The 12,620-nt window shown below is 42.5% G+C and overlaps 1 protein-coding gene across 4 annotated transcripts in view; it reads left to right on the top strand.

Annotated features, from left to right (window-relative positions):
- The window catches only part of spab (space blanket), a 91,808-nt gene that overhangs the window by 75,387 nt on the left and 3,801 nt on the right, over nucleotides 1–12,620 (top strand). For 2 of the 4 annotated variants that reach the window (XM_080279863.1, XM_080279862.1), the window contains exons 5-7: nucleotides 4,933–5,061; nucleotides 6,607–6,695; nucleotides 9,141–9,197. In XM_080279863.1, coding sequence (XP_080135989.1) covers nucleotides 4,933–5,061; nucleotides 6,607–6,695; nucleotides 9,141–9,197 — 275 coding nt within the window. Of the gene's footprint in view, nucleotides 1–4,932; nucleotides 5,062–6,606; nucleotides 6,696–9,140; nucleotides 9,262–12,620 lie in introns of all 4 variants that reach the window. The other 2 variants (XM_080279865.1, XM_080279864.1) reach the window with 2 other exon arrangements.

Below are 12,620 nucleotides of genomic sequence, written 5' to 3'. Positions count from 1 at the left end.
GGTGAGAAGGCGAGGGGAGGGAAGGGGAAGGATGAGGAGAACAGGGGGGAGAAATTGCAGGGGGGAGAGGAGAGAGACAAAGAAGGGGAAGGGGTAAGGGGAAGAAAGAGAGGGAGAAGGATGATGGTAGGGATAGATGAGAGGAGAGAGAAGGAGAGAAAGTGAAAAGGAGACAGAGAGACAGACAGGCAGATAGGCAGACAGACAGCGAATGGATGGAAGTGGATAGAGGAAGGGAGAGGGGAGCCAAAGAAGGGGAGAAAACAATGTAAGAAAGGAGAAGGGGAAGAGGAAGGGTGAGAATGCGTGGGAAGGCTAAAGGGGAAGGAGAGAGAGAGAGATGAAGCATAGACAGATGGACAAAATGATTGGCAGACAAACAGATAGACGATAAATTAAAAGATGAGCAAACAGACAAAGAGAAAAAGAGAAAAGAATGCCTCTCACTCTCTCTCTCTCTCTCTCTCTCTCTCTCTCTCTCTCTCTCTCTTTCTCCTTACATAACCCGTACCCATTACCTCCAAAACACAAACACACATAAACACTATACTAACAAACACAAACATCTAAAGCGAAAACAAACACTGCGCGTAGGAGTAGTAATAGTAGTAACAGAGGTAGTAGCAGTAGTACTAGTAGCAGTAGTAGTAGTAGTAGTAGCAGTAGTAGTAGTAGTAGTAGCAGTAGTAGTAGTAGTAGCAGTAGTAGTAGTAGTAGCAGTAGTAGTAGTAGTAGTAGTGGTAGCAGCAGTAGTAGTGGTAGCAGCAGTAGTAGTGGTAGCAGCAGTAGTAGTGGTAGCAGCAGTAGTAGTAGTAGTAGTAGTAGTAGTAGCAGTAGTAGTAGTAGTAGTAGTAGTTTATTTTTTCGTATTAAAAGAATGAATAACCATCACGAAACGCACGAATTTTCTCTCGTTCGTGTGTGCATATTAGGTTTGCCATGCGTGGGTGTTGGACTGGACTGGCACTTAGTCGGGTTTTTACGGGGGAAAATGAGAGAGAGAGAGAGAGAGGAGAAAAGCTCTATCATTTTGCACCCGCCTGACACCGCTCATCACCCAGCTCTTAAACAGGGAAAAACTCAGCAAACGAAGGAAAATCACTGACAAGATGAAGGCAAGATTACCCAATGTCTCCTTCAAAGGCTAGATAATTGGGAGAAAGAAGCTGCTCTCTCTCTCTCTCTCTCTCTCTCTCTCTCTCTCTCTCTCTCTCTCTCTCTCTCTCTCTCTCTCTCTCTCTCTCTCTCGTTCACGTCCCTGTTTTCTTGGCCTTTCCTCTCATCTCTGCACACACACACACACACACACACACACACACACACAAACACACTAATTGCATATTCTAAAGGGAAGATGCATAATAAACCCTCAATCAACATTCTGCAACACTCCCTTTGATGTCCCGCTAAAAAGCCGAAATGTCTCATACGCCGAATGAAATATAGACACGAACGACGAAAAATAACGAAAAGCTCACTAATTTCGTATTTTCGTTGGCATCAGACTCTTCGCAGCATTTTTCTCTTGGCGATTCGTTTTGTGAAATTTTGTCGAAAGCCGAATGAATATTGATACGAACGTGATGTTATGAAAACTCAATTTCCTCTCGTTCTCGCCAACAATGGAGGCTTCGTAGCTCTTTTTTATGAGCGATTTATTTTGTATCTATGCGTATTCCACCTTCACATTATCTTTCATGCTTTTCATGTATTCTTAGTTTCGATACAACTTGCCTTAAGGTGTGTTTTTGTCGTCCATGCTGAAGCTTGGGATTCGAAGCGCGCCTTGGGGCGCTTGGTTTCTGTCCGCAAAAACAGTCCAGGATACGTAGAACCAAAAAATTACGTGCCAATCGCCAAGTAAACAGAGGGGTTCGCCGAAGAAAATCTTTTGACGAATATGCAACTTACATGTAGCCGTTATTTGTGCTGAACTGGCTCTATATGTCGTTAATATTAGCCACCTGCACCCTAATTTTATGTACATAATGCTAATTTCATGATATTTATCATTTATGTGTCCTTGCTGGCCAATCTCTCACTCCCCAAGCTACACCAAGACTGCTCCCGACCACGCTTGGGTGATACGAAGACGGTCTTGGTTTCGATGACAGACGCTTGGGCCGGCTTCGTATCACTTTGGCCGACAAGAACGGGGCAGCTTGGTTTCACCGAAGATGGCTTCGAATCCGATCCCTCAGCTTGGACGACAAAAACGCGGCTTTAATATCATACAAAAGGTTAAAAAAAAAAAAAAACGAAGAAGAGATGACATGACGCCTCCTATGCCACCAAGTGATTATAATGAGTTCTGACCCTATATATAAACTTTCTTGGGCTTAAGTCATGTATTAGACTGCTTGTTTATACTACTCTCTCCACCCACACAGCCATTAAATACTTCACAGTCAAACTATGGCGATCAGTAGAGATAACATAAAAACACAGTACGATTTCTGATGATAATTATTCACTGATATGGAGATTCATTTACTCGTTTATTGTGAAAATTGTTTAAGATCCTTTATGAATACTCCCCCTGGCCAAAACAATGATGGCGTCTCGATGACCTGGAAATTTCGAAGCACCTCTTTCTCGACAATCCAAGACGAAAACCATGTCGATATTTAAGCTATAAATAACGTAAAAAGGGGGACTAGTAACATGTATCGTCCAAAAACGTAAACAAGGGATTATGAACGTGTAATACGCAAGATAAAACGCTACGGAAGAAGTGCTCCGAGGTCTTCAAATTAAACGTAAATTTCTATACTCACCAGCCTGTAGACTTATATTCACAGTTTTTTCTCCTTCCTGCCTTCCCTTCCCCTTCTTTCTTCTCTTTCACTGCACCCCCAGCCTTCATATTACACCACATATATATATCTTGCCCGTAATTACCTTCCTGGCAGAAATGTAGGCAGATATTCACCCTTAGGGCAACACTAACTCACTCGAATATTTTTTACTCGCCGGATATCGTAATACAGAAAATGGGATTCGTTTTTTTTTTTACCTATAACTATTTCAAAGGTTAATTTTGTTGCTTGTGATATGTTTAAAATGGCCCTTAATTTTAGTGCTATGAAAGGTTTATGTATATTCTTCTTTTGTTGATGGAAGTATAGCTAATTTCTCCTTAGTTTCAAATTATGTCACTTCACCAGCTCATAAAAAGCTTCCTCTTAAATAAATTCTCCTCTGTACGTGGAAATTCACACGTAAGACGCCACTCCACTTTCACATTGCATTTTCACATTTTCTTTCTGGCGTGCCAAAAAGAAAATTGGATTAGTTTTCTGTTACGCTTTCAACCAACACAATATTTGGGTTTATTTTTGCCGTTTCCATTCGTATTCTGACAGTGATAAATAAACGAAGCTCTTTGATTTCGCAGCTGTGAAGGGGAGGTGCATTTTTCATCGGGCGAGCGTAACCAGTTCCAACATTTTCCGTGTAACTTTCCTCTCACAGTATTTTTGGTAAGCGGGTTCCAATATTTTTTTTTCTCATTTTACAACAGTCTGGTTTTCTGCTAAGACACTGTCGATATTTTGTCTTGATTTACTGAAGAATATTAGACGGCACCTTAGCTGATCTCTAGAATGGCAGAAGTTGTTGTTGTTCCTAATGCAACCTCAGATTTTCATCCTTTTGTAACACTGAATTCTTTCCACAGTTCTTCTTCGTGACTATCATCATATTCTAGTGTTATTTTATTACAACTCAGCATTCAAGATGGAGAGAGGGCAAAAGTTAGAATGAGAAAAGAGAGTATGAGTTCGATATTAAGTACAGAAAAAGAGAAGCATTCCAATTTCTCCAAGGTCCTCCCAGAAAGCAATAAAAGGCAGCATTGAGGACAGAGAGATGGGAGTTTTAGGCCAAGTTATTGTGAAAGGAGTACAGTAACAATATATTAAGGCTCTGAAACAGTGACCCATACCAAATCCAAGGTCAAAAAAATAAATAAATAAATAAAAATAAAACAACATTCAAGATTAACAGATGGTAATTTTAGACCAAGTTAGAATGAAAGGAGTACAGTACAGTATTAAACCTCAGAAATATTTACCCACTCTAAGTCCACCAAGGTCCTTCCCCCCCAAACCTAATTACCTGGCCTTGTAATCACACCTGGCGTGACTCAGGTGCAGGTGACACTTCCCTGTAGTTATTCATGCCCACACGTAACTACAGGGGAAGAGGACCTATCACCTGCACGAGGATCACCAAGCTGGGTGTTAAGCATTTCAATCCGATGGCTTTTGTGAGTATATATGTATGTGTGTGTGTGTGTGTGTGTGTGTGTGTGTGTGTGTGTGTGTGCAATGAATGTGTATGTATAAAGCTGGCTATGTGAATTCTTGTATGGAATGTATATAAAATTGAGACATTTATCATTTATTTCCAAAAATTAAGAAGCAATTACGTGTCTAATAGAAATGTCTTTAAAAAAAAAAAAAAAGGCAAAACCAGTGTCCTATTTTTTTTCTTTCTTTTTTTTATACTTCCTCTTCATTAGCAATATATTGATTTTGATGGATGTGTAATCAGTTGCTGTTTTAATTCTGTTATTGATTTTTTCCTCCTCCTCCTCCTCTCTCTCTCTCTCTCTCTCTCTCTCTCTCTCTCTATTACCTACCCACTACTTCTACCACCACCACCACCACCACCACTATTACTACTACTACTACTACTACCACAACTATTACTACTACTACTACTACTATTACTACTACTACTACTACTACTACTATTACTACTACTACTACTACTACTACTACTACTATTACTACTACACCTACTCCAACTCAACTTCCATAACGTATCCTACAATCACCACCACCACCACCACCACCACAATCTCAACCCTCCATCCCCACCTCCTCCCTGGGACCTCAACGTCTGTATAATCTACGTCTCCTGCAGCTTCGGGGTCGTGCATGAACCCTCTGAACCAGCGTGAGGGAGCGGAGTGCATCGGCGATTCGGACTGCGGCGCTGGCTACTACTGTGACCTCGGCTACTGTGTCATGTTTACGAGCAAGAAGGGTTACAGTAAGTCTCACGGTAGATTAGAAGGGCAGAAAGATAGATAAAAAAGGGGAGTAGATTAATTGGTACATTAGAAGGGTAGACAGATAGATAAAAAGGGCAGTAGATTAATAGGTAGATTAGAAGGGTAGATAGATAGATAAAAAGGGGAGTAGATTAGTGGTAATTTGCGTAGATAGGTAGAAGAAGGGGGGGTACATTTTTAAGTTTCCTTTATCACTACTTTCATCTTTACTCGACTCAAACTTTCGCTCTGTTCATTTCCACGTAGTTCAGTGGTAGACAAAGGCAGTGTTACGGCTCTGCATACGTTCCATGGCACTTCTTCGTGACTAGCCTATTGTTCAAGTCCCGTATTCTCCCTAACACCTTTTCCTAAGTGAATTATTTTGCTAATTACCCCCGTCTTTCCTCTTCAGTGTTACTTAAATCCCGCCAATATCGCCATACTTTTCATAAACAACGTACTAAAAGGGACACTAAGCACCCATACCCAAAAATGAATCGCTAAGGAAGAGGTGTTAGGGAGCTTCCTTACCCGACGAGAAATAGGGCTCTAGTGTTAATCTATTGCTCTAACTCAGCATTCAAGATAGATAGATGGGAATTTTAGGCCAAGTTAGAGTAAAAAGAGTATAGCAACCCACAATGTTATGTATTTAAGTAATAAGGATTTTCTAAGTGTCTTCTTCTACAACATACTTATAAGTGTGCATTAAGTGTAGTTATAAATAAGTGTGGCTAAATGTAAGTGTGGCTGTAAACAAGTGAAAATTACCAAGGAATTTATATGTAAGTTCCCTATAAATATATTCTTGGGTGTCTCATCCTGTTGACATTTAAGTAGGAAGAATTAAGACAAGGGTTTAAATGAATATAAATAAAGGCGAAAGTAAGTGTAAATCATGAGAGCACCCACATTTGTACATATAAATGTAAATGAGAGTAAATTATAAAGGAATCTCTATGGTGCCGTGATGCTGAATACACTGTGTTATTTACAGGCAAGGAAAGTATAATAAATGGGAGAGAATTGTGAGAGGAGTGTAAATAAGTGTGGATATATGTGTAAGTGTAAATGAAAGTATGTTAGTACTCTCTCTCTCTCTCTCTCTCTCTCTCTCTCTCTCTCTCTCTCTCTCTCTCTCTCTCTCTCTCTCTCAGGGAAAGGCAGAGATTAGGGTCAATGAAAAGGCTGTCATAATTAACACAGAGGACGGACTGTATACTGAGAGAGAGAGAGAGAGAGAGAGAGAGAGAGAGATAATATAACCCCTCCAGTAGCACTGTTATAAATCTTTACGAAAGACAGGGAGCGGGTCTCATACGCTGCTGATTATGAGAGAGAGAGAGAGAGAGAGAGAGAGAGAGGGAGAGGGAGGGAGAGAGAGAGGGAGAGGGAGGGAGAGAGAGGTGGGGGTGAAAAGAGAGCGACAGGAGACATAGCGCCTTCCCCCATCTCCACCCCCGCGCTCTCTCACTTCTCCCCCAAACCCACCCCCACCCTCCCTCAATGACGTCACTGATTCCCCGGCCTCCTATTGGCAGACGAACCCTGCGCCTCAAGCTCTGAATGTGACGTCACCCGTGGCTTATGCTGTCAGGTAGTGCGACGCCATAGACAGGAGCCTAAGACTGTAAGTTGGTGGGCCCCCTTTCTGCCCCCCTTTTCCACCCCCCTTGCCCCCTTCCCCCCTCCTCTACCCCCGTGAAGGATGCCATGCCCACGCTACACCTCTGCTACACCTACACCAGCTTCCATACACCTGCACAAAATCATACCAGCACCAAACTGATTAGAATTGTGAATTGGTGTGAGCGTCCCCCCCTTCTCTCTCCCCCTTTCCTCCCCCCCTCCTTGGATATTAGGCTAAGATACACCCTTCTACACTTATACCAGCAATACCACTACACCACACCACATCTAAAGCTACACCAGTACATCCTGCCACCCCCATACAATTCATCTCTCCGCAATTTCCAAACCACCATTACATCACCACTACGTGCCTATACAAAACACTATGCCCATAATACCACAACACCACGTCACTGCCACCCCTATACCACCACACCAACACTACCACACCAACACCACCACACCACATCACCACACCAATACCACTATCTCTACACCCACCACATTAATACCACCAGTCCCTGCACCACACGTCTATACCACCACCACACCAGTCCTGCCAATGAGTACCACACCACCACCACTCAACCACATTCTTCATTTTTATATTACTTTAGGAATATGATGCACACTTAATATTCTTTCATTATCTTGCAAACTATATCACATTATCTCTCTCTCTCTCTCTCTCTCTCTCTCTCTGTCACGCCACACGTGCAAAACTGCCAGTCACGTACAGTACCATGCCACATATCACACACACACACACACACACACACACACACACACACACACACACACACACACACACACACACACACACACGTTTCCATACAAATCATCAGCAGCAGCAACAGCAACAACAATATTGGTGAAAATAATAATAATAATAATGATAATAATAATAATAATAATAATGATAATAATAATAATAATAATAATAATAATAATAACCACTAGCCTTTTGAAGGATCACAGAAATAGGGAATTGAATACTGAGAATACTTAGTGTGGAATAATATTAATGAGTTTATTTTTTCCTTTCCCCTCCTCCCTCCATCCTCCCTACCTCCTCTTTCCCTACCCTCCCTCCCTGTATTCCTAATCTCTCCTTCCTCCCTCCCCACCTACCTCTCCCTCCCTTCCCTCCCTCCCTGTTTTCCTACCCCCTCCCTCCATCCATCCATCCCATATTTCCCCCTGTCCTCCTACTAACCCTTTCCTACCCTCCTCTGCGACCCTCCTCCCTCACATCTTCCCTACTCTTTATCCCTTCATCCCCCTTTCTCTCCTGCCCCTCTTCCTTCTCCTTCTGCTTTCCTCTCCCCTCTCTCCCTTACCTTCTTCGTCCCTATTCTCTCCCTTCTCCTCCTTCCTACCCTCCTATCACTATCCCGTCCCCCCTACTCCATCTCTTTTCTCCCTTCCTTTATGTCTACCCTTCTCCTCTTATGTCCCCTCTTTTTCTGTATCTCCTATCTCCCTCCTCACTTCCCTCCCTCCCTCCCTCCCTCCCTCCCTCCCTCCCTCCCTCCCTCCCTCCTTTCTTCCTTATACCCTCCCCTGTCCTCTCCCCTCCATGCCCCCCTTCTAAACCCCTCCCTCTACTCTCTTTATTATTCTCCTCCTTCCTTTTCTTTACTCACTCCTTCCTTCATTCTTCCCTACCCCCCCTACCACCCTCCACGTTTCCTTCTTCCTCCTTCGCCATCCTTCCCTTCCCCCTCCCATCCCCTGCGCTCCTCCCCTGCTTTCCTTCATGCCTTCCCTTCTTCTTCCTCTGCCCTTCTGCCCTCCCTCGCATCTCCTCTGTTATTTCCTTCACGCTTTCCTTCCTTCCTTTTCACCCCTCCAACCATTCCAACTTTTCCTGCCGTACTCTCTCATACCTTTTCCTCCTTCCTTCCTTCCTTTTACCTTTCCTCTCTCCAACCCTTCTTCCTTCCCCCTCTCTCTCCCAAATCTTCCCCTTCACCCTCTCCCCCAATTTTTCCTTCAAAAACCCTTTCTCCTCGCCTCTTCCCCTCTCCCATCTCCCCCACTTACCCCATCCTCTCTTCCTCTCCCCTTCCCCTCTCCCTCTCTGCCTCGCCATCCCCACCTTCATCTCTCTCCCTCTCTGCCACCTCCACTTCTCGCCATCTGCCCTCTCCCTCATTTATCCCATCATATCTTACCCCCTTCCCCATTCCCCAACCCCCAACCCTCCTTTCCTCTTTCCCTGTCCTACCTGCCCCTCTCCCTCTCCCACCCCCACACCCCCACACCCCCTCTCCCCACTCCTCTTCCCCTCTCCCACACTTCATCCTAACCTCTCACCTTCATCACTCCCCAACCTACCCTTCCTCTTTCCATGTCCCACCTCCCTCCCTCTCTCCCCAACCTCCCCCACCCTTCCCCACCCCTCTCCCCCTCCCTCCCCCCACCACGCTCGTCATCTCAGCTGTGCGGGTACTTCAAGGATCCAATGATATGCTTCGGACACGTAGCAGATGACCAGGTAAAGGAAGGGACCGCCAACCACTAAGAACGGACCGTGGATTGTGTGTCGTCCGTACGTACATGTGAGTTGGCTGCCCTCCCCCCCGACCCCACTGTCTATCTACCTGTCTATCTATCCACCTATCTATCTCTTTGTCTATCTGTCTATCTACCTGCTTCCCGATCCACACCAAGCTCTCTTTTCTCTCCAATTCTCTCTCTTCTTTCTTTCTTCTTTCTCATCAGTTTCTTCCTCTATCCCTTTTTTTTTTTTTTTCATATTTTTGTGTATATTTTTTGCTATATTTTTCTGTCTGTCTTTTTTTCTCTCTCTCAGTCTTCATTATTCTGTGGCCACCTAAGATACGCCCAATCAATATCTATCTATCTATCTATCTGTCTATCTATCTATCTGTCTGTCTGTCTTCCTGTCTGTCTATCTGTCTATCCTTCTGACTGGCCTTGTGTTTAACTTTCTCTGTGCCTTCCTCTTGATTTTCCCTCCATGACCTTTTCCTCTCTCTCTCTCTCTCTCTCTCTCTCTCTCTCTCTCTCTCTCTCACACACACACTCCCTACTTCCTCTCTCACTCTAACTCTAATTTTTTTTTTTCCAATATCTCCTTCCCTCTTTCTTTCATCTCTCCCTCCTTCCCATTTCTTTTCTACTTTTTAAAATCGTCTTTAATTTCTTTTCTCCTTTTTCTTCCAATAATCCTTCATTGTTTATTATTAATTTCTTCTTCTTCTTCCTATCTCCTTTCTCATCTCCTAACCCTCTCCTGTTCCTCCTCTCTAATCATTCTTTTTCCTCCCTCATTTTCTTCTCCCTTCTCTCCCTTTTGCTTTCCTTCCTCTTCTTTCTCTCTCTCTCCATTCTTCCTTATCTTTCCCTACCTATTTCCTTTCCTTCCTATTTCTTCTCTTCTTTCCTCTCCCTCCCTCATTTTCTTCACCTTTCTCTCCACCCTTCTCCTCTCCCTTCCTCTTCATCCTTCCTCTCACCCTTTCCTATTTTATTTCTCCCTCTCTTCTTCTTCCTTCCTCTCCCTCCTTGTCTCTTCCTCTTCCTTCTTCTTCCTTCCTCTCACCCCCTTCTCTTCTGTCTCCCTCTCTTCTTCCTCCCTGTCACCCTCTTCTACTCTACATCTCCCCATCTTCCTCCTTCCTCCATCCTATACTACCTTCCTCTTCCTTCCTCCCATCCTCTCCCATCCTGTCCTTCCATCTTCCCCAGGCTTCCATTCAAAGTTGTTTTCATATGCACGTTTTATACCGTACTCTCTGCCCTGTATTTTGAAAAGCGAGTGCGCCAAACTGTAGAGGACAAGACCCCATTTATTTTATCTATCACTCTATCTATCACTATATCTATCTATCTATCAATCTATCTATCTGTTTATTATTTTTTTTTATTCTCTAAAGCAAGTGAACATGATAGCATATACCTGGCATTTCCTTATCCCTGCTGACTGCACTCCCTAACGTGGGATGCAGGCTAATTACATCCAATATATAATTACAGGTGAGTAATTAGGAGGTCTCTCACACCCTGGCGGACTCAGCTTTTATCATACGTGTTTTTTTTATCCAGTATTACCTGCCTCGCGTCCTAGTGTACCTGTGTGGTTCAGCATGTTCACCCTGTTATTGCTTTGGTTCAATTTTGCCCTCCTGATGAACAGTTTTGAAGCTTTCTCGGCGTTGTGCTTTCCCTGTTCATATCTATCTATTTTTTTTTACTGGGACCCGATAGTGCACATACTGGATGATGGTTTGTATACAGTATTTTGTCTTATTCTCATTGGCTTTGGAGGTATTGTAACCCCATTTTCAAGGCGATTTATGCTCTAGAGTCCACTTCAGTATCCTCCTGAACGCAAAAGGTGTAAAAATTCGGTCAATATAAAGAGCATAAAAGAAACTGTTAAGGCGTAATAGGCAAAATAAATCGCTAAAGAAAATGTGTTACGCAGCCTCTTGTCAGAATGAGAATTTTAGTGTAGTTCCCTCCGACAGAGTTGACTATTTTTTTTCTTTTCTTTCTTTCTTTTTTCTTTTTTTTTCTTTATTTGCTCTAACTTGGCCTAAATTTACCATCTCTCCATCTTGAATGCTGAGTTTTGGCAATAAATTAACACAAGAATAGGATGCTAGACACGAGGAAGTGCTGTGGAGTGGACCTAGAGCCGCACTATTGTCTGTCCCTGCCACTGAGCTACGTGAAATAAGCTGCCAAAGGAAGAAAATCTGGCCCAAGTTTAGGCGAAAGAACTATATCAAATTCTCAGCTCTTCATCCTTCCCCACAGCACTTATTCGTGACTAGCGCCATATTCTATTCTTACTCTATACAGCGCTACACCCTTCCCAAGGCACTTCTTCGTGACTAGCGCCATATTCCATTCTTACTCTATACAGCGCTACATCCTTCCCACAGCACTTCTTCGTGACTAGCACCATATTATAGTCTTACTACGTACAGCGCTGCATCCTTCCCCACAGCACTTCTTCGTGACTAGCACCACATTCTATTCTTATACAGCGCTACACTCTTCTCACAACACTTCTTCGTGACTAGCATCATATTTTACTCTATACAGCGCTACATACTTCCCAACAACACTTCTTCGTGACTAGCACCATATTATATTCTTACTCTATACAGCGCTACATCTTTCCCACAACACTTCTTCGTGACTAGCACCATATTCACTTGTTACTCTATATAGCGCTACACCCTTCCCAACAGCACTCCTTCGTGACTAGCACCACATTATAGTCTTACTCCATACAGCGCTACATCCTTCCCAACAGCACTTCCTCGTGACTAGCGCCATATTCTGTTCTTACTCTATACAGCGCTACACTCTTTCCACAACACTTCTTCGTGACTAGCATCATATTCTAGCGTTACTCTATTGTCACATCTCAGCATTTCAAGATGGAGAGATGGCAGTTTTAGGTCAAAGTTAGATTTCCAAATATATAATAATGGTGACCTATTCTATCCTATTAGAAAATTTTGGCAGCAGGTCCATATGATTTTTTATATACTTAATTTCTGCCATAATTTTAACTTTCACAGTGATTTTTATTTTTGAAGGTCAGAGTGATTTGGATTTTTTAAAACATTTAATTATTTTTTTAAATGAAGCTGCCCCTGACTGGTTCTTTTTGTTATTATTTCTATTATTATTATTATTATTTTTATTATTATTATTATTATTATTATTATTATTATTTTATTATTATTATTATTATTATCATTACCACTATTACTATTACTACTACAACTACTACTACTATTGCTACTACTACTACTACTACTACAATTATTATTATTATTATTATTATTATTATTATTATTATTATTATTGTTATTATTATTATTATTATTTTAACTTTTTTGTACGACGACTGTTCTATAGTTTATTCTTGAAA

This window comes from Coenobita brevimanus, chromosome 80 (assembly GCF_032717465.1).
Source record: "Coenobita brevimanus isolate Jiangsu-jjx chromosome 80, ASM3271746v2, whole genome shotgun sequence".
In the NCBI taxonomy this organism is placed as follows: domain Eukaryota; kingdom Metazoa; phylum Arthropoda; class Malacostraca; order Decapoda; family Coenobitidae; genus Coenobita; species Coenobita brevimanus.
The sequence above is the reverse complement of the archived record's forward strand: the minus strand, read 5'-3'. Positions and strand labels throughout refer to the sequence as shown.